At 44.0% G+C, this 22,414-nt stretch overlaps 1 protein-coding gene across 1 annotated transcript in view; it reads right to left on the bottom strand.

Moving 5' to 3' along the window:
• Positions 1 to 872: 872 nt before the first annotated feature.
• The window catches only part of LOC139580671 (kinesin-like protein KIF19), an 81,212-nt gene continuing 59,670 nt past the window's right edge, over positions 873 to 22,414 (bottom strand). The window contains exons 5-19 of the mRNA XM_071409561.1: positions 20,998 to 21,123; positions 17,917 to 18,111; positions 13,514 to 13,660; positions 13,177 to 13,299; positions 11,801 to 11,957; positions 10,880 to 11,054; positions 10,456 to 10,654; positions 7,182 to 7,452; positions 5,386 to 5,507; positions 5,066 to 5,229; positions 4,741 to 4,846; positions 4,430 to 4,553; positions 3,516 to 3,910; positions 3,147 to 3,315; positions 873 to 2,930 (exon numbers count right to left, since the gene is read on the bottom strand). Of these exons, the coding sequence (XP_071265662.1) occupies positions 2,809 to 2,930; positions 3,147 to 3,315; positions 3,516 to 3,910; positions 4,430 to 4,553; positions 4,741 to 4,846; positions 5,066 to 5,229; positions 5,386 to 5,507; positions 7,182 to 7,452; positions 10,456 to 10,654; positions 10,880 to 11,054; positions 11,801 to 11,957; positions 13,177 to 13,299; positions 13,514 to 13,660; positions 17,917 to 18,111; positions 20,998 to 21,123 (2,595 nt within the window). The 3' untranslated portion in view covers positions 873 to 2,808. The remainder of the gene's footprint in view (positions 2,931 to 3,146; positions 3,316 to 3,515; positions 3,911 to 4,429; positions 4,554 to 4,740; positions 4,847 to 5,065; positions 5,230 to 5,385; positions 5,508 to 7,181; positions 7,453 to 10,455; positions 10,655 to 10,879; positions 11,055 to 11,800; positions 11,958 to 13,176; positions 13,300 to 13,513; positions 13,661 to 17,916; positions 18,112 to 20,997; positions 21,124 to 22,414) is intronic.

Genomic DNA, 22,414 nt, shown 5'->3' with positions numbered 1-22,414 from the left:
GTGGAGTGTTTCCTGTCTACCAGTGCTTGAATTGGTCAGGAGCTCACCGGAGATGAGTTCCAGCACCTCTCGTTTTCTACTGCTTGAGATCCTGTTCCTCTTATAAAGTATTAGCTCATTCTTAAATGGAAGAAGTTTGGAAACACCAAGACTCTTCCTAGAGCTGGCTGCTCAGCCAAACTGAGCAATCGGGGGAGAAGGACCTTGGTCAGGGAGGTGACCAAGAACCCGATGGTAACCTAACAAAACATGGAAAAAGTCAAGGGGTCTGAATACTTTCCAAAGACACTAATTAGCCAGCCCAGGACCTCCACATCTGGCTTCTTCACCTGCGGGACCGTCTGAGACCATCCACTCGGACAGCTGATGAAACTGAGGAGTATTTCTGTCAGTAATGAAGCCCTTTTGTGGGGAAAAACCCATTCTGATTGGCTGTGCCTGGCTCCCCTGTGGGTGGGCCTGGCTCCCAAGTGGCTGAGCCCATGCCCAGTCATGTGAAATCCATAGATTATGGCCTAATGAATTTATTTCAATTGACTGATTTCCATATGAACTGTAACTCAGTATAATCATAAAATTATTGCATGTTGCGTTTATATTTTTGTTCAGTATATAACTGGGGAAAGAGTTGTTTTGATCACACATCAGCACAAAGACCTTTGTTGGGACATTGTGTACTGAAGTTGTCATAGGGCATGAAAGGACAGGAGGAGCATATAGTGGTCGTTTGGTAGTACTGCAGACGTTTTTGATCGCCCTGTTTCATTCCGTCACTCTATCTACTGTTGAGGAAGTGAACTGCAGCGCTTACATACGGTGTAGGGGGAAGTTGCCCTAGACACTGATATTGGATCAGTGTTCCCTACTAATGATTAAGGTTGTGATTGGGGAAAGGGAAGCTGATCCTAGATCTGTACCTAGGGTAGACTTCCCCAGAACGCTTACATACAGTGACATTAATCACATCACAAACATCTTTAGGTTTTTACTGGAATTTATTTAGTTATAAAACGTTTTTTTTTTTTACAAAACAATTAGAAAAAAATGTAAATATGAAAACAATGACAAAGACTGTAATTTGGATAATAACAAGAAAAGGCAGCCGTAAAATGTGAATAAAAAACAACAACCATCCACAGTTGGGAATGCGTTTTGAAGTGCCATATGGGGGGGAAGGGATATTAAGCACATCTAACACAGGATCAAATCATGTCTGGGTAGGTGAGAAGAAAAAGGCATAGACCCTGGGCTGTTTCAAACACTGTCCAAAATAGCACCTTATTCCCTACTTAGTGCACTATTTTTGACCAATGACCATATATGGAATATGGTGCCATTTGGGAAGCACACAATGTGAATGTATAGACTGTACATCAAGATGAATACAAAAGTGCACAGTAATCACCCAGAAGGTCACATTTCTCTAATCTCATCATGTGCTTTTGATAACTGAGATTGAGATTATACCTGGATTACAGATCTATGTAGTAATGAATGATAATAATAATATTATTGTTGTTCGTATGTAAAATCTACACTCAGAGAATGTTGATGTACTGGGTCCTGTTTTCTATCATGAGTGCCAGTCTCTTTGTGTTATCATGCCAACTCTCTGTCACTCATTGTGATGCCAAACATTTTGCACCACAATGACAGTAATTAAGATGACAAGAGCACAGATCTGGGACCAGGCTAGCTGTTTTCTCCATCCTCTAAATACTGTCCAGGACTTATTTGTAATTTAACTTCAAAGCAACAAGGTTGGATTGACCCCAAAACAGCTGCCTGACTGTCTATAAATTAGATTTCATTAGTTAACATTTCTTAAAAATCAATTCATTCATTAGCTTGATGTAACATTGAGGCTTCATCAGCACATTATCATGATAATAAGCATTTAGTGTCATCAAAGCAGTATGATGTAGTCTACTAGTCTATTGTTGCGCAACAATGAGTACCGTCTGCTTTACAGCATAGGCCCTTACCACTCAGGTTCTACAACTGCCACATTTGACACATTGGTTGTGATACAACTGATATTTTTGTGATACAACATAGTTTGTCTGCACCAGAAATGTGCACACAACTATTGTGCGGTGAGAGTCCACAACGCTTGTGTAATTATTTTTACGGAGTAAGACTCTTGTGCCAAATCATTTGTACAACCCGAGTGTGTACAGAGCCATAGTAGCGGTCAGTGGTGGCCACTGGACGGTCACTCACAGGAGCACTTGAGCAGTGGAAACGAGGGAAACAAGAGGAGCAAGGAAAAACAGTCACAGTGTGTCTGAAATGGCAACCTATTCCCCATATAGTGCACTACTTTTGACCAGGGCCATTTGGGTGCCATTTTGGACTCACTCACAGACAGAAGAGTCATCTTTGGAGACTGTGATGGTGAGGTATTCAATCCTCTTGTCTCGGGGCATCATCCATCCTTTTAGTGTCTCTCTCTGTAATCAGCACGAGGAAAAGCTAGGTCTCTGGGTTCAACGTACAGCCAGTGTGGAGGTCACAGCTCAGAGGTCACGGGCCAGAGGGCATTGGGGGCCTCAATGCTGCAGGGTTAGACTGGGCTGCGGGCCAATCAGGAGCATGAAGATGGAGACTGGAGAGTCCAGTTTTGTACAGTCCAGTCCAGTTAAGTCCAGTCCACATTCTCAGGGTCAGCTGGTTAGGGTAGTGCTAGTGTTGGGGGATCCTGTGTAAGAAAACCCTGGGTCGTGTCCATTAGGCATCAAACATTGCTAAATGTTTTCCATTCCATGCCCTAATGAACATGACCCTAGAGTGGCAGGCTAGTAGCCCTCAGTGCCTGCGGGTGCGCTGGCCTCCGGTGCCTGTGGTGGTGACGTAGAGTAGGGGCTGGCGCAGCTGGGACGCACGCTTCAGGTTGCTCAGATGGACTGGGGAGGACTCTGTGATGGGGCCTGTAAAAAGCATAGAACCCTGTTTACGAACAGTACAGTATGTCGACATATTTCATTAGCTACACAGTAAGGAGATAAGCCAATATCCAAGGGCAATTCATCCAATTTGTCCTGATGGTGGTGCTGTGGGTGGCATAGGGCTTGAACCCCGCCATGGCTGTTTGCAGCAATATTTTGTATTTTGTAATCTAGAGGTGTAGGAAAAGGGAGGCTGACCTGTTTGGTGGTTGTTGTGGGGCAGCCGGACCTTGGTGAGAGGAGGGACCCCCCTGTGCTGTGGGCGTTGCAGGGGGGCCTGGGGCTGGCCGTTGATGTGGAGGTGGGGGTCTGAAGTGCTGTCCAGTGGGCGGACACGTTGGGCTGCCATGGTCTTAGACTGAGACAGCTGAGCACGGGGAGGGATTGAGTAGTGTGTTAGGGCTGATATCATGTAGGCTATGTACTGTAACGTTGTCTGGGGTTGGAGCCACTTTATATGTCTATGTAATTCAATCAATCAATCACAGCTGCTGATGACTCTACTAGCATACATTACTGAATAATCAAATCCTTCTCAGGGAGCTAGATAATGAACACGCTACTTACTGCTTGACCTGTGACCTCGAATGAGCGGGAGCGTCTCTTCCGGCGGCGAGCCTCGAAGTCCTGCTCACGCAGGGTGGGGTTTAGGTTCTTGGGGGCGGGCTGGCGGTTGCGTGGGCGTGTCCACGTGCCCTGGGAGCCAGGCCCCTCCCCTGTGCTGCTGGATAGGTTCTCATCTGAGGTAGCGTGGCGGAGCTCGGGGCTGGGCTGCCGGCCGCGAAGCAGGGCCAGGCCCCTAGGGGGCGCCTCGCTCAGAGACAGGCTGCTCTTGTGCTTCTTGGGGTCCAGGGGGGAGGGAGGAGGGGGCAGCCTCAGGGCGTCCACTTCCAGGGCTTTGGAGCGGCGGCAAGCAGCCTTCACTGCGATGTTGTGGATCCCTTTGAGGATCTGCTGCCTCTCTGTTGAATCAAGGGAGACATTTGATTAGTAGGAAATCGAGACAGAGGTTCTACTACGAACGCATCTAGTACACCAGCATCCTGACCTAAGGTAAGATATTAAAATAGAAATGTTATTCTCCCCAATCGTCCCTAGATTATATAACGGCTATATTCTGTATTCCATCAGTTTGTGGTCTGTGCCCACAACTACAGATGTAGGATCTTAATTTGATCACCCTGTTGCAGGAGTACTTTCCAGGAAATGTAACTTGTAGTGTATTTAAGGTTTAAAAAGGCTTCTAAAGTTTGTAATTTCCACTTTGAAATTTCAGACTTGATTTTCCCTTACGACAAATGTATCAATCTCTACAAAAATGTCCATTAATTATAGTCCACATAATAATTCACATGACCTGTTGCTGCAGGATTATTTTCCCGCTGTAGCAAACTGGTTCAAATTAAGATCCTACATCTGTACCCAAAGTACTCCCTATTCCGTAACGCTCCTGTCTGCTGTAGCCATTGGGGGTCGCTTACCCTTGCGTGTGAGGGGGGCATCCTGGCCCGTCTCGCTGCTCTCGGGAGAGGAGTCCAGGTGACTGCTGACACTGTGGCTGAGGTGGCAGTAGCTCAGAGTGGTCTCTGGAGCCAATGGCTGCAGCTGGAGGGGACATGTGGCATTATACTCACACTCTCATAGGGGAGTATGTACATATGAAACCTGGTAGAAATGTTGCCCTGATATGGCTGCTCCATTACTATGGAGTCTCCACACTTCAGGTGTGGAGCTGGCAATAGCTGTATCGGCCCTAGTATATATCACAGTGTGGATGGTACGGTGTTCTCACCTCTCTGTTCCCCTGGCCGTTGATGTGGATGGGAGGAGGGGTCATCACAGCAGAATGTTTCATCTGTCTGGCATGGGGAATGCTCTTAAACACCCGGTTGTTGTCTCTGTGAGAGGCAGCAGGAAGGAGGTAGGGGGAAGGAGAGATATAGATCGAGAGCGAGAGAGAGAGAAAGAACGACAGAGCGAGAAAAAGTCAGTTAGACGAATGTCCTTCTATAGACGGATAAGATGGAGATACAGACTAAAGTGTTTGTTCCTCCTAAACCAACCACCACCCTCTCTCTCTCTCTCTCCCACCCCTCCCAATCCCTCTGTCCTCTTACCCTTCAGCCTCAGGTAGGATAGGTGGCAGGGTGTGTCTGCGGGCCTTGGCCCTGCCATGCCTGGTCTCTGAGCCCATGGTGCGAACGCTCTCCTGGTCTGAGTCCACGTCCTGCAGCAGGCCACGACCTCGGCTGGGTAGGCTGATCTTGGGCAGGGAGGCCTCCTGGAGACAGCAAATGGTAGAGGAGGAAGGATACGTTTATATATTATAATTGTGTGTGATCTCGATTTCAATCTTAATCACGTTCTCTATCTGAGTCCAGTGACCTTGTCCAGGGCTGTTAATGTGTGTGTGTGCATGTGTGTATCTGTTGCCTACCTTGAGTGTGCATCCAGTGACCTTGTCCAGCGCCATGGCTCTGTCCAGGTTCCTCTCGTCCAGCTCTCTCATGTAGATCCCATACAGCTCCTGAAGGTGGGGGGGCACCAGAAGGCTGTGGTCTGCAACAACACAACACAGGTTAGAATACTAGTCACACTACAACACAACATCAACTATGTTAGAGTGGTCATACTACAACACTAAACATACAACTACGGAAGAGTATTACGGCCAAGTAAAGAGAAAAAATAAATAAACAGCAACAGGTGGTGGTAGTTGGATAATTTTTTTTTGCACAATAGTATTTAAAGTGGCAATATTTTGAGAATAAACTTGAAATGTAATTATGAGAATAAAGCCAACATTTTTTGAATAAAGTCACAGTTAAATTTCAAGATTAACATAGGGGATTTGGTTAAGTGCATGTCTCCCTGGCTCCCTGTTGATGTGCGCTCCACTGTTGAAATGTCTGAGTTAGACGACATGGTGAAACTATACTTTAGAATTGGCTTTAGTAAGAAGGAAATCCTTGCACTTTTAATACATACAATGTAGTAACCATATTATTAATAGTATTATGACCTGGATAAGGTTGTGCCACAGATTATTTTCAGAAGGATGAACCATGGTTACAGACATAGGTAGAGAGGGACGGGTTGTGTGTGTATGCAGGTGTGTGTGTGTGTGTTTGGGCGGTAAAAGGTAGCGGAAAAACAAACAAATGGCCATCAATCTAATGATCTAATAACTCGCACACACACACAATTTCAGACTAAAGGCATACACTCTTATAACGGCAATGGTGAGCACTAACAAACAAAAAAGTTCTTGCCACTGTCACTGAATGCGAAGAGAACTGGGGTTTGGGGGCAGCCCTTGAGCCCGACAGGGACGCGCAATCCTACTCCATGCAATCCGTGACCTACATTCACAAGATAATAAACTGGCTGGCATAGGCCTGAGGCTACTTCATTGGAAGTGTAGCATACATAAAACACCATCGATTACGCACACATTTGTAAATTAACCTTTCGACATATAGGCTGCTGGCCTAGCTGTTACTCTCTAAAATATACTATGCACGATGTTGGCATACGCAGGGGTTTGAGGATAACATTGTAGCGTTGCGTGCATCAGGGACTGATGTCTCTTTGCAGTCTGACCACGCACCATGGCCGTTAGAATGGTATTACTTTGGGGATACCGTGTGTGTGTGTGTGTGTGTGTGACGCCTGTTTGAACGAGTGTTTTAGATGCTCCTGCCACACACACCTGTCTCTACCTATGTATGTAATCACACAGACAGATAAAATACCTCATCAGAGCCCGTGTGGTTTATCCGTCTGAAAATAATCTGTGGCACAACCTCTTCCAGGTCCTAATAGGCCTACTTATAATAATATGGTTATTATGTCCTAAAAGAGAAAGGATTTCCTTTTTACCAAAGCCAATTCTAAAGTATATTTTCACCAGGTCATCTAACTGCAGGCATTCCACGGTGATGTGCACAGCAACAGTGAGCCAGGGAAACAAGCAGTTAATCAAATCCTCTACTTTAATCTTGAAATATAACTTTGACTTTATTCTCAAAATTTAATTTCAAGTTTATTGTCGAAATATTGACACTTTGTTGCACATTCAATCAATCTCACTGCGTTTGCAAGATCACTAAAATGTAGACCCTGGATAGTGACTTCTAGATCTCCTCTTCAAAAATACTGAAGTCTGAAGTCTATAGCTATTGTAGTAAAACAAATGAAGTAGTGTTTGTTTACGGTGTTGTTTGGACACACCGTCAATGAACTGTCTCTGCTGCTGGATGATCTCGTCACAGAGGTGGCGGTGCTGCTCGAAGCGCTGCACCACACAGTTCTTCTGTCGGATCACGTTGTCTTTGAGCAGGGCGTGGGACTGCATCTTAGCGTTCTCGATCTCCAGCTCGTGGACCTTACAGAGGAGGCCCAGCACCTCCCTCTGCTCCTCGCAGCTCACCCTGCGAGGAAGCAGCTCCTCCAGGCGCCTGGCCCGCTCGCGCAGCTCCACAAAGTGGCTCTCTAGCGATGCCTACAGGACATGAGGACAAACAGCAGGCAGGGCTTAATGGAATCCTCACCATAGTAGGCTCTCATCATGGTACACGTGGGTCTACTGTACAAGGGGAGGCTGGTGGGAGTAGATGAAATGGAATAAACCATTGTAAACCATGTGCTTAATACCGTTCTATTCATTACAACCCAGCCATGACAATGAGTCCGTCCTCCAATATCTATTATCACCGGCCACCTCTGTACTGTATAATAGAGAGCAATAGTAATGGCTGCTTTTAGTAAGCACTAACGGATGCTAACTCCGCCATGGATCGTTGGTCAATGCCTATAGGGAAATGTATGTTTTTTTGGGATAAATACCAAAAATAAAGTATGTGATAAACACAGGTTTAGGAGATCTTATATGTTTTGTTCAGCTATTTTGAAGCATTTATGTAATGAAAACAAGCACAAAGCGCATAAAGGCTTCATAATTCATAAAGGTCACATTAACTTACTGATATTACAGTGCCTGTGGGTGGTAGGTAGCATAGCGGTTAAGAGCATTGGGCCAGTAACCGAAAGGTCCCTAGTTTGATTCCCTGAGCTGGCAAGGTGGAAAAATCGGTCATTCTGCCCAAGTTAACCCCCAACAACTGCACCCGGGCGCCAATGATTTCAATTAAGGCAGCCTCTCTGATTCAGAGGGATTGGGTTAAATGCGGTAGACACATTTCGGTTGAATGTATTCAGAGCTGTGCAGAAGCCTAGGTATCCCCTTTCCCTATAGAAAGTCTACACCCTGTTGAATCTTTTTCACATTTTGTTGCGTTACAAAGTGGGATTGAAATATATTGAATTGAAAAGATAATTCAACAAATCTTTTACAAATTAATAAACATTTTAAAACGAAAATATTGTCATTGCATAAGTATTCACTCCCTTTGTTTTGGCAAACCTAAAAGAGTTCAGAAGTAAAGTATTGCCGAACAAATCACGTAAGATATATGGACTCACTCTGTGTGAAATAGTAGGGATTGACATTACTTTTTAATGACTACACCTTTCTGTGTCCCCCATACATACAACATCTATAAGGTCCCTCAGTCAAGTATTGAATTTCAAGAACAGATTCAACTACAAAGACCAGGGAGCTTTTCGAAAGCCTCATAAAGAAGGGCAGTGATTGGTAGATGAGTAACAATAACAAATCAGACATTGAATACTCTGTATCTTTAAGGATGAAAAGAAATGGGATGGAGCAAAGCACAGGCAAAATCCTAGAGGAAAACCTGCTTATGGTTTATGGTCAGATTTGCCAAATGGAGGGCGAGGGAGAGCTTTGAATGAGTCCGTGTGTGGAGTAAAGGTGGTCTAGAGTTTTTTATTTTTTGTGGGGACCTTCAGTCTGCACCAGACACTGTGAGGGGAATTCACCTTTCAGCAGGACAATAACCTATAACTCAAAGCCAAATCTGCACTGGAGTTATTTACCAAGAAGACAGTGACTGTTCCTGAGTTTTGACTTGAATCTGATTGAGAATCTGTGGAGAGACTTGAAAATTCCTGTCTAGCCACGATTTCCAAAACCTTGATAGAGCTTGAAGAAGTTAGAAAAAAATAATATTGCACAATACAGGAGTGCAAAGCTCTTATGAAACTTACCAAAGAAGACTCACAGCTGTAATATTAGTGTTATAATATTATTTTTCATTCATCTTAGAGAAATACATTTTTCTTCCGCTTTGACATTACAGAGTATTTTGTGTAGATCTTTGACAAAAATTACAAAGAAATCCAAGGGGGGTGTAGAATTTTTTTAGGAACTGTATCTAATAGAATTGACTTGTCTAGTTAAATAAAGGTAACAAAAAGAAAATAGAACAAAATGCATGCGATCTCCTAAGCCTGTGTTAACCTCAGACCTAATTTTCAGGCTTTATAAATTTCAGGTTTTATACATCGACCAATGAGCCATGCATGGCGAACTCATTTCCTTTATTTAGGACTACGAGCTCTGTTGTCTGGTTTACAAGGTAGACTCAGCAATATGACATAGATGCAGAAAGTAAACAGCATAGTGGCTACATTTTTGTAACAACTAAGAGCGTTGAAGCTCTACTTCTCCGCTGTTTTGGTCCAGGGGCTACACCATGCTCTAACAGCAATAAGCGAACGCATGCACATGTGCAGATACTGCGTGTGACTGTGTATTAGTGAAGTCTTGCAACTCGCTCATCTCAATGTCTGCGGTGCTGCTCGTGGCAATGTCATTTCACTGAGTCTACCTTTAAGCTGAGTCTACATTAAAACAGTTTCTATCTCCAGGCCATCAGACTTTTTAATAGTCACCACTAGCTAGACTCCGCCCAGTATCCTGTCCTGAACTTTAGTCACTTATTAGCCTGCTACCACCCGGTACTCAATCCTGCACCTTAGAGACTGCTGCCCGATGTACATAGTCATTGAACACTGGTTACTTTATTAATGTTTACATACTGTTTTACCCACTTTATATGTATATACTGTATTGTAGTCATGGATCATACTATATAAATACTGCTGAACACACCTTTTATATTCATATAATGTTTATACACACCATGATATATCTATTTATATTCTAGACTCTAACTTTGCTCTATATTTCTATATTCCTTTATTTTTAGGATTTGCATGTAATGTTTGGTATTGTTTGGTATTACTGCACTGTTGGAGCTAGAAACATAAGCATTTCGCTGCACCTGCGATAACATCTGCAAAATATGTGTACGCTACCAGATTTGATTTGAAGCTGAGTAGCCTAAGCCAGGGTTTCCCAAACTCGGTCCTTTTCCCTAGCACTACACAGCTGATTGAAAATAACCAACTCATCATCAAACTTTGATTATTTGAACCAGCTGTGTAATGCTAGGGAAAACCCCCAAAACCTGCACCTACAGGGAACCCCTGGACCGAGTTTGGAAAACTCTGGCCTAAGCTGTGTGTGTGATTCTGTAGTTCCCTCTAGAGGTGAGAGCGGGGGACTACAGTAACCTACCTTCTGTTTGCGTATCTTCTTTTGTTCAGCCATGAGAGTGACCAGATTCTCTCTGGCCATGGCTACTTCCTGGGTCTCAGTGCTGTCTGGGGGAGACTCAGGGCAGTCAGAGTCCTTCTCACTCTCCTCCTTACTGAAGCTCTCCTTCCTCCTCTCCGCGCGCCACTTCCTGCGACGACGACTCCGCTCCTGCTCCCAACTATAGGAGGGCACAAACAACAGGGGTTGAGACACACTTATGTTAACTATCACAGTCATTTAACTGCTACAGGTAAAGGCTACAGGTATAGAGGCAGTGGTATGAGATTATTGTCGGTCTCAAATGGTACCCTATTCCCTATATAGAGCCCTATGGGCGCTGGTCATAAGTAGTGCACTATATAGGGAATAGAGTGCCATTTGGGACGCATGCTAAGACACATACTCTGCGATGGTGAGCAGGTGTTTGGAGGTGTCCATCTGGATCTCCATGTTGCTGTTGTCCAGCTCCATCAGGCTCCTCCTGATCTCCATCTGGCTCCTGAAGGCCTCTAGGAGCTGTTCCCTCAGCTGGTCCATCTCTGCCCGGCTCGCCTGCGTGCTGTGGGCCTGCACCTCCGCTGCGTTGGTGGCAGTGGAGGAGAGAAGTGTTATTGTCTGTTGGAGGCACACACACACACACACACACGTTTTGTTCTTCTATCCTCGTGGGGACCTAAAATTAATTTCCATAGTGGGGACCTAAAATTAATTTCCATAGTGGGGACCTAAAATTCATCTCCATAGTGGGGACCTAAAATTAATCTCCATAATGGGGACCTAAAATTAATCTCCATAGTGGGGACCTAAAATTAATTTCCATAGTGGGGACCTAAAATTTATTTCCATAGTGGTGACCTAAAATTAATCTCCATAGAGTGGGGACCTAAAATGAATCTCCATAGAGTGGGGACCTAAAATGAATCTCCTTAGTGGGGATTTAAAATTAATTTCCATTCAAAATCCTATTTTCCCTATACCTAACCTTAACCCTAAATCCTAACCCTAACCCCTTACACAAGCTCTAATCCTACACCTAACCCCTAAGCTTAAAATAGTCTTTGTCCTCATGGGGATGTGGGAAATATCCCAATGAGGGAGACTTTTCCTTGTCTTATTATCCTTGTGGGGACTTTTGGGGATTTTAGGTCCTCACAAAGATAGAAAAACCAACCAACCAACCAACCAACCAACCAACCAACCAACCACACACACACACACACACACACACACACACACACACACACACACACACACACACACACACACACACACACACACAGTGAGGAGGCGAGGGAACAATTAGAGGTCAAGGTAAGGTCATTACCCTGGACATGGCGGATGTCAGCTCGGTCAAGGTTGAGCTGACGTCCAGCCTGATCAGCGATCTTCTTTTTGAGCCGCTGGATCTCGCTGCGCAGGTCAGAGATGATGTTGGTGTACTGAGCGATGTGGTAGGACACGTTCAGCAGGTTCCTCTTTACCTGGAGAGAGAACTGTGTTATAACACTGTAATAACTGTGTTATAACAGTGTAATAACTGTGTAATAACATGTTGGTGTACTGATGATTTAGTAGGTTCAGCAAGGAGGAACCTATTGATAAACTATGAGTTTGAGTTTATTTTATTTTTACAGGGACAGTGCACATTAATCAACGTTTCAGTAAAAGTGCCGGTTTTAGCCAGCCGGCTAATTTTCAACCGCAGTCCCTGGGCAGGTTATTAAAAACAATTACAATATGGACAATAGCAACATAGAACAAGACATAGCATACAGACATAGCAACATAGGACAAGCAAGACGTAGCATACAGACAGAGCAACATAGAACAAAAAGCAGCAAGACAAAATTCATAAAAGCAACAAAGTGTTTCCACACCTCACAAGTTAGACAACAGACATGGAAAGCGGCAACACACAGCTAGGGACCATGTTCACAAATCTGATTGACCTTAAGCCATGTCTTCAAGCATTTTGTGAAAGTGTGATATGTGGTGCAGTTATGTGTGTCTGATGGCAGTGTATTCCAGACATGGGAAGCTCTCACAGAAAAAGCGGATTTACTAAAGGTGCTTTTCCTTAGGGGAACTACACAGTCACCTCTCATGGCAGACCTTGTGGATCTGCTGCCATATGTTTGGGTTTTCTGTTTAACAAAAATACTGAGTGGAGGGGGAGCCAAGCCATTTAGGATCTTGAATACAAGACATGCGTCGGTGTATTGCACAAGATTTTCCCAACTCAGGAGCTCATGCTTTCTGAGGATGTGACAGTGATGATGGCTATTGGGCTTCCTATCAAGCACTTTGAGAGCCTGTTTGTAGACAGACTGAATAGGTCTTACTGTTGTACAGCAAGCTTGGGCCCAACTAGTCAAGCAGTATGTTAAGTGGGGGAGTATCATAGATTTGAATGAAGCCTAATATTGACTGGTTTGGTGCTTTGTTATAACTGTGTTATACTGCAGACCTAAAGGCATCTTTAACTTGCTCTTTTGGGGGTGGGGGGTATACGCTGGTTTACTCTAAATCACTTTGTGATAACTGTGTTTAATTAAAAAGGGCTTTTAAAATTACATTTGATTGGTTGATTGATTGATTTGAAAATTGAAAGATCGGAGAAAAACGTCAGTTGTCCCACACCTCAGTGATGGAGGGAAGGCAGAAAATGTTTGACGTGCATTGTGTTGTGTATTAAGTCACCCGCGTGCGGATACTTTTGGCACGGTCGGCGTAGCTAAGTGTGTTGCGAGACTCCTCGAAGGCCAGTGAGGCAGGGCTAATGTGGGCTATCATCACCGTGCGACTGTTGCCGCCCAACGAATCCTGTAAATCAAACACATAAGAACAGGAAATGAATGAATGCAAGTGGAATGCAGAATAATCTGAATGATGAAAAAATACAGGAAAAGTTGTACTGTACTGTTTTGTATTGTATTGTTTAATATGGTATGGCATCGTATTGTAGTGTAGTGTATTCTATTCATAAAGCACGTGGCAAGTCAGGTCAGTTTGTCTTAGACAGGTTGCCGTACTGTACCTTGAGCAGGCGCGTCAGCTTGCTGTCCCTGTAGTTAATGTATTTGTTGCCGTGTTTCTCACTCAGGGCGTTGATGCAGTTACCCAGAGCCAGGAGGGAGCGGTTGATGTGGGCCCCTTCTTTTAACCTCTGACCTCTGTTTTGTGTCTGGGAGAGAGAGAGGGAGCAGGTTTAACCTCTGACCTCTGTTCTGTGTCTGAGAGAGTGGGAACAGGTTTAACCCCTGACCTCTGTTCTGCATCTGGGAGAGAGGGAGCAGGTTTAACCCCTGACCTCTGTTCTGCGTCTGGGAGAGAGGGAGCAGGTTTAACCCCTGACCTCTGTTCTGCGTCTGGGAGAGAGGGAGCAGGTTTAACCCCTGACCTCTGTTCTGCGTCTGGGAGAGAGGGAGCAGGTTTAACCCCTGACCTCTGTTCTGCGTCTGGGAGAGAGGGAGCAGGTTTAACCCCTGACCTCTGTTCTGCGTCTGGGAGAGAGGGAGCAGGTTTAACCCCTGACCTCTGTTCTGCGTCTGGGAGAGAGGGAGCAGGTTTAACCCCTGACCTCTGTTCTGTGTCCGGGAGAGAGGGAGCAGGTTTAACCCCTGACCTCTGTTCTGCGTCTGGGAGAGAGGGAGCAGGTTTAATATCTGGCCTCATGTTCCAGAGGATCAATTTTGCTGATCAAATTGACTGATCTACAAATAATAAAAAGAGTGGTTATTTCGGGTGCAAGGTGATTTGTACGTAAATCAGTCAGTCTGTCTGCACTGCAGTCATTGACAGCAATGTAGTCGATCTTGAACATGCAGCCATTGTCTCTGAGTTCCAGGCCAAGACGGATACTGTCACAGTTAACCAGCAGAGGGCGCTCTAACCTTATTTTTCTCTCTGCCTGCTGTGACATTGGAAGTCTCCAGTATTAAAAAAATATATGTTTTATAACCGCTTATGAGTTACTATGGACACTGTCAGTGTCATAACACAATATAAGTGTATTATAATGCATTATAAAGGATGTTATTATATACACTACCCGTTCAAAAGTTTGGGATCACTTAGAAATGTCCTTGTTTTTGAAAGAAAAGCACATGTTTTGTCCATTAAAAATAACATAAAATTGATCACAAATACAGTGTAGACATTGTTAATGTTGTAAATGACTATTGTAACTGGAAACGGCAGATTGTTTTATGGAATATCTACATAGGCGTACAGAGGCCCATTATCAGCAACCATCACTGCTGTGTTCCAATGGCACGTTGTGTTAGCTAATCCAAGTTTATCATTTTAAAAAGGCTAATTGATCATTAGAAAACCCTTTTGCAATTATGTTAGCACAGCAATAAAACTGTCCTTCTTTAGACTAGTTGAGTATCTGGAGCATGGGCGTTTGTGGGTTCGACTACAGGCTCAAAATGGCCAGAAACAAAGAACTTGTGAGGCTTCTGTTTCTCAAGTCCTCAACCTGCAGCTTCATTAAATAGTACTCGCAAAACACCAGTCTCAACATCAACAGTGAAGAGGCGACTCCGGGATGCTGGCCTTCTAGGCAGAGTTGCAAAGAAAAAGACATATCTCAGACTGGCCAATAAAAATAAAAGATTAAGATGGGCAAATTAACACAGACACTGGACAGAGGAACTCTGTCTAGAAGGCCAGCATCCTGGAGTCGCCTCTTCACTGTTGACGTTGAGACTGGTGTTTTACGGGTACTATTTAATGAAGCTGCCAGTTGAGAACTTGTGAGGCGTCTGTTTCTCAAACTAGACACTCTAATGTACTTGTCATCTTGCTCAGTTGTGCACCAGGGCCTCCCACTCCTCTTTCTATTCTGGTTAGAGACAGTTTGCCCTGTTCTGTGAAGGGAGTAGTACACAGCGTTGTAAGAGATCTTCAGTTTCTTTGCAATTTCTCGCATGGAACAGCCTTCATTACACAGAACAAGAATAGACCGACAAGTTTCAGATGAAAGTTATTTGTTTCTGGCTATTTTGAGCCTGTAATCGAACCCACAAATGCTGATGCTCCAGATACTCAACTAGTCAAAAGAAGGCCAGTTTTATTGCTTCTTTAATCAGAACAACAGTTTTCAGCTGTGCTAACATAATTGCAAAAGGGTTTTCTAATGATCAATTAGCCTTTTATAATGATAAACTTGAATTAGCTAACACAACGTGCCATTGGAACACAGGAGTGATGGTTGCTGATAATGGGCCTCTGTACGCCTATGTAGATATTCCATTAAAAAATCTGCCGTTTTCAGCTACAATAGTCATTTACAACATTACTGTATTTCTGATCAATTTGATGTTATTTTAATGGACAAAAAAATTGCTTTTCTTTCAAAAACAAGGACATTTCTAAGTGACCCCAAACTTTTGAACGGTAATGTATGTGTTTTATAGAAAGTGTTACCAGTCTTTCTACATAAAGAAAACACTTGAGTAAATGAGGGATACAAAGTACATTGAAAGCAGGTGTTTCCAGACAGTTGTTGTTCCTGAGTTAATTAAGCAATTAACATCCCATCAAGCTTAAGGTCATGTATACAAATGCCCTGTTGCCCATTATTTTGGCTACCATGGCTAGAAGAAGAGATCTCAGTGACTTTGAAAGAGGTGTCTCAAAGGAGCATAGGGGGTTTAAAGTGTGTGTGTGTGTGTGTGTGTGTGTGTGTGTGTGTGTGTGTGTGTGTGTGTGTGTCACCTGATCACAACCCAATTAAACACTTATGGGAGATTCTTGAGTGCTGCCTGAGACCGTGTTTTTCCCCACCATCAATAAAACACCAAATGATGTTATTTCTTGTTGGTAGAATGGTGTCGCATCCCTCTAATAGAGTTCCAGACACTTGTAGAATCTATGCCAAGGCACATAGAATCTAATCTGGTGGCTAGTGGGGTCCTAATGCCCTATTAAAACACTTTATGTTGGTGTTTCCTTTATTTTTGTCATTATCAGTACATTTTTACTCTCTAACTCAAGGGAAAACATCCCTTCTAAAGAGGTAGTGGAACCCCCTCTATTCTCCTACAGTATATCTAAAAAGACTGGTGGCCTTTAGGCTATGGTATACATCCATAGAAGAGCCTAGCTGGTTAACCTTTCTAAAGGTTCCCATGGTAAATAAGTGTTCTCTCCATTCAGGCATGATTGCATGTTTTTCTCATGGGTATAGTACACTACTTTTGATCAGAGCCCTACGGGCCCTGGTCAAAAGTAATGCACACAATACAGGGAATAGGGTGCCATTTGGGACGCATTGTGTATAGGAGACCTGGCTGGTTTAATATGGATGCTAATCAAACAACATTCATCATGAATGACATGTCAATGTCTGTGTTGGTTAAGCGCTTCGCCTTAATCAGAATGTCTACAGGAAGCTGCAGCAACTAATTGGAGAAGCAAACGGCTAATATGAAGCCTTCAGTGTTCATGGGAAAAATTAAAAGCATAACAAATGTGAAAAGGCCGGCTATCATTTGAAAACATTAGTACATGCCCTATGTTCCTCCAGGAACGAAGAGGATTATGAAACTAAATGTGAAAAAGGTTTATAGTTAATACTTTTGTGTCATATACTGTGTCAAATGTTCCCAACTAGTTCACAGAAGACATTGACTACGTCCCAAATGGCATTCTATTTCCTATATAGTGCACTACTCTTTGACCAGGGACCATAGGTCAGAAGTAGTGCACTATAGGGAATAGGGTTAGTTTGCCATTTGGGATGTGGACATTCTGTTAGCAGTATTGGTTTGACTCCAATTGCAATCTGTTCAACAAAAGTAACTAGCACCATAAAACTGTGCTATAAAAGTCACGGTAAAGTCACAGCACATCAACTATATCAGCCATTTTGTAATAATTTATAACCCTGACATAAGGAAGATGTTGATAGAAGGTAAGAATTACATAAGCGGTGCCAACTATAGGGACATTAACCTCTTCTTTCCCTCATTGGTGGGCAAATCATGGTCTAGAATGTAAATGTATGGTGCTTTACACTGTGAAGGGCCTTTATTAAAGTGTCCTATAAACTTCAGGGCTGCATACAAATGGCCCCCTATTCCCTACATAGTGCACTACTTTTTGATCATGGCCCTATGGGTGTTAGAGCAAATATAGGGAACAGAGAGCCATTTGGGACGCAGCCTTGAGGTTTATAGGTTCTCCACTTCGCTCTAGGACAGATTAATAGCGGGGAGGGGGTTGATAAAGTGACAAAAACAGTGTTCCTATGTACTGTCGTAAAACATGGCTGTCAAACGACCAGAGGAGACAAACAGAAAGAGAGGACCAACTCAACCGACCCCCTCCCTCCCACAAGTAACAGACCATAACAAGAGGTGAAAAAAGGACACAGAAACAGGCATGTTTGCAGACAAATACACACACACACACACACACACACTTTTGTACCTGTGAGGCTCGTTCGGAGCCAGCAAGGTCGATCATGAAGAGGCGTGCGAAGCGGACCTCCTGTAGAAGGTCTCGACAGCGGCTCGTCTGCCTGACAGCCACCTGCAACACGGCGTGGGACCGGGACGATGTCTGGTTGGCTGCCGTGGGCTCTTGGGTACGCTGCTTATTACCCTTCATCAGCAGCTCCATGATCTGGCAGGAACAGTCATTCAACTCTATGTAGCTCTATGTAGATCTAATGTCATTTTTATGACGTGCTCGTAGATGTGTGATGTACACTGAAAAAAATGCTGGGTTAAAAACAACTCAGCGCTGGGTAAATAATGGACAGAACACACGTTGGGTTATTTTGAGAGCCAGTAGTCAACTATATGGTTGTTTTCTTTGATGCCTGGAGGCGTGGCTTAGTAGTGGCGTGGCTTTCAGATAGCTATTGTTTGCCCCCCTTAAGAGTAAATGTCATTCCGGTTAATCTGTTCTGTTGTATTGTCATCACATGTTAAGGTTGAGCACTGAATTTGTTGTAGCTTTTGTCACTTTTGTAGTGTTAATGAGGCTTACATGAGTAGTTCCTCAACTCCCAATGTTGGGATAGTTACAACTTTGGCATAATATTTAAATAATAATATTACAAAATGTATATATAAATATGTAATGTGCATAACATTTATGTGCATTGTTCAAACTTAACATGATGAACAGGATTGACATTTACTCTCACGGGTGCCCAAAAATAACTATTGGAAAGCCATGCCCCAACTAGACCACACCTTCTGAAAATAATCTATGGATTACATTAAAAAAGATCCCAGCTGCTGGGTCGACCCAGGATAAAAGTGAATAAAAACCCAAATGATGGGTAAATAAACCCCTGTTTGGTTAATCTGGTCATTTTTAGGAGGCGTGGCCTATTCAGGCTTTCAGATAGTATTTTTTATATATATATTTTTTGGGTACTTTTACCCCTTTTTCTCCCCAATTTTGTGATATCCAACTGGTAGTTAGTCTTGTCCCATCGCTGCAACGTACCTACGGACTCGGAAAAGGCGAAGGTAGAGAGCCATGCGTCCTCCGAAACACGACCCTGCCAAGCTGCACTGCTTCTTGACACACTGCTCGCTTAATCTGGAAGCCAGCCGCACCAATGGGTCGGAGGAAACACTGTCCAGCTGGCAACCGCTGTCAGCTTGCCGGTGCCCGGGCCGCCACCAGGAGTCGCTAGAGTTCAATGGGACAAGGAAATCCCGTCCGGCCAAACCCTCCTCTAACCTGGACGACGCTGGGTCTCCAGGTCACGGCCGGCTGTGACACAGTGATGCAGTGTCTTAGACCGCTGCGCCACTCGGGAGGCCTCAGATGGCTCTTTTTGGCCACCCGTGAGAGTAAATGTCATTCCTGTTTGTAAGTTTGTTCACTGCAAATTTTTATTTTCCTTCAATTCTGTTGCACATTACATATTTTAACAAACATTTAATAAGAGTATTATTTAAATATTATAACAAAGTGAAATAGGCTCTAGTCGAGAGGAACTCATACTCTTGTGTAAGCATCATAAAAGCTACAAAAGTGTCAGTGCTCAACCTTAACATGTGATGATAATACAACAGAACATGAACCGGAATGACAGTTACACTATATATACAAAAGTATGTGGACAGCCCTCCAAATTAGTGGATTCGGCTATTTCAGCCACACTCGTTACTGACAGGTTTATAAAATCGAGTACACAGCCATGCAATCTCCATAGACAAACATTGGCAGTAGAATGACATTACTGAAGAGCTCAGTAACTTTCACTGTGGCACCGTCACAGGATGCCACCTTTCCAACAAGTCAGTTCATAAAATTTCTGCCCTGCTAGAGCCGTCCCGGTCAACTGTAAGTGCTGTTATTGTGAAATGGAAACGTAAAGGGGCAACAACGTCCCAGCTGCGAAGTGGTAGGCCACACAAGCTCACAGAAGCCCGTAGCTGAAGCCCGTAGCGCGTGTCCTCGGTTGCAACACTCACCACCAAGTTCCAAACTGCCTCTGTAAAAAACATCAGCACAAGAACTGTTCGTCTAGAGCTTCATGAAAGGGGTTTCCATGGCCGAGCAGCCGCACACAAGCCTAAGATCACCATGCACAATGCCAAGCGTCGACTGGAGTGGTGTAAAGCTCACCGCCATTGGACTCTGGAGCAGTGGAAACGCATTCTCTGGAGTGATGAATCATGCTTCACCAGCTGGCAGTCCGACGGATGGGGGGTTTCATGGTTCAGGGTAGGGCCCTTATTTCCAGTGAAGGGAAATCTTAACACTACAGCATACAATGACATCTAGATGATTCTGTGCTTCCAACTTTGTGGCAACAGTTTGGGGAAGGCCCTTTCCTGTATCAGCGTGATAATGCACCCGTGCACACAGTGAGGTCCATACAGAAATGGTTTGTCGAGATCAGTGTGAAAGAACTTGACTGGCCTGCACAGCCCTGACCTCAACCCCATCGAACACCTTTGGGAGGAATTGGAACGCCAACTGTGAGCCAGACCTAATCGCCCAACATCAGCACCCAACTTCACTAATGTTCTTATGGCTGAATGGAAGCAAGTCCCACGCAGCAATCTTCCAACATCTTGTGGAAGGACTTACCAGAACAGTGGAGGCTGTTATAGCAGCAAAAAGGGGACCAACTCCATATTAATGAATGAGATGTTTGACGAGTAGGTGTTCGCATACTTTTGGTCATGTAGTGTACTCTCACAGGTGGCCAAAAATAACTATTTGAAAGCCACACCCCTACTAAGCCATACCCCTACTAAGCCATGCCCCTAGTCTTCTGATTTGACCCGGTGGGTCATAGCTCAATAACCCGAGTAAGTGACCCAACTTGCTGGGTCAAAATGACCCAACATGTGTTTTGTCCAATATTTACCCAAATTGAGTTGTTTTTTAACCCAGCATTTTTTCGAGTGTAGGCTTCATAATATACAATATACTGATTTAAAATAATGTATGGATTGTGTATGTATTTTATGTACTGTATAGTGTGTGATCTTGTAAAGCATGGAGTAAGTGTTCCTAGGTGTGACCAGTCACCTCTCGGGCGTTGATAGTGGAGACCTCTGTGATGCCAGCCACCTGGATCTCTCCTTTAGAGTCCTCTCTCAGGTCCAGGAACCCAGAGGACGGGTTGAGAAGGTCCCGGATCATCTCGTTGTAGATCTGGGAACATAACACAGGGAATGGTCAGGAGAGTCAGGAGGTTTCTCCTCAGCTTCCAAATCACATCTCAAAAGCTCAACATTCAAGGAATTGTTAGATCCAAGGAATTCTTATATCCAAGGATGTTATAGTGACAGTTGGGAGAAACATTAGTGAAGTTTCCATTGGAGAGTTTTCTTTTTGAGTTGTTGACACAATGGTTTTGGGACATGTACATGGAAAATACCTCTCGCAAAGTGGACACACTTGAAAGGTCTAAAACCGGTACTGTACATACTAACTATTTTGTTGTTTTACTGACTCCAGCTAGTCCGACTTGTTCTTTGACAGTCTGTCGTCAGCAGCTCAAGTTGCTTTCATACAGGCTGATCATTGTGTGTTGACTATGATTTCACGTGGAGAGCTCTTATCCCCACATCAACAAAGTGACAACCGGGAATAGAGGGAGAGAGAGAGAAAGAGAAAGAGAAAGAGAGAGAGAGAGAGCGAGCGAGCGAGCGCAAGAGAGAGAGAGACACCACTGGGAGACAGACAGATGGGGATAGGCTGGGATGTGTGGCGGCTGGGGAGGGTAGAACATAGTGTGCCAGTAAAGAAAACAAAAAACTACTGTCCTGCAGAGTAGGCTATCCTTGTTCATAACCAACCCCAGCACCACAGGACCACTCTAAATTCACTCAAGGGGGAAATAATGATTGAGACAGACAGGAGAGTGTTTATCCAGTTATTCTTACCATCTAAACACTTTCATTTCAGGTGAAGGGGAAAAAACACATCTCCTCTCATTAGGGTAGTAACATACTGTATGAACAGAGGGTAAAAACATAGGAATTTCTCATAGAATAGAAGCTGAACTAAGTGCATGAGTGTTAAAAGACTACGTACGCGTATGGATGTGCTGTTGTGTGCATACTTGTATTTAGTTTATGTCTGTGTAATAACAGGTGAAACAGGAGGCTGATTTGAAAGAGCAAGGGAGCAGAGAGAGAGAGCAGAGAGCAGATGTGAGTATGGTTTTAGCAGGGCCATAAAACAACACTGAACCTTTCTGTGTAGTGATAGGAGGGCTGAGAGAGGGCAGCAGCAGATCAGCAGGTTGCTCCCTAGAGGCCAACAAGACAAACACGCACTATGTCACAGTACAGCCATCACAGAGCTGGACAGGACTACAGTATGAAACGTATGCTATAGGCATCCAGTGTTACCTTCAACTTTCTTAATCATGTGTTGCTACTCTCTACTACTGCACCCACCCATTTATTGCAGAATATTTTGTAAAAGAATAGCTTGT

Source organism: Salvelinus alpinus, chromosome 7 (assembly GCF_045679555.1).
Source record: "Salvelinus alpinus chromosome 7, SLU_Salpinus.1, whole genome shotgun sequence".
In the NCBI taxonomy this organism is placed as follows: Eukaryota; Metazoa; Chordata; class Actinopteri; order Salmoniformes; family Salmonidae; genus Salvelinus; species Salvelinus alpinus.
Note: the sequence above shows the minus strand (reverse complement) of the source record. Positions and strands in the feature narration are given on the sequence as shown.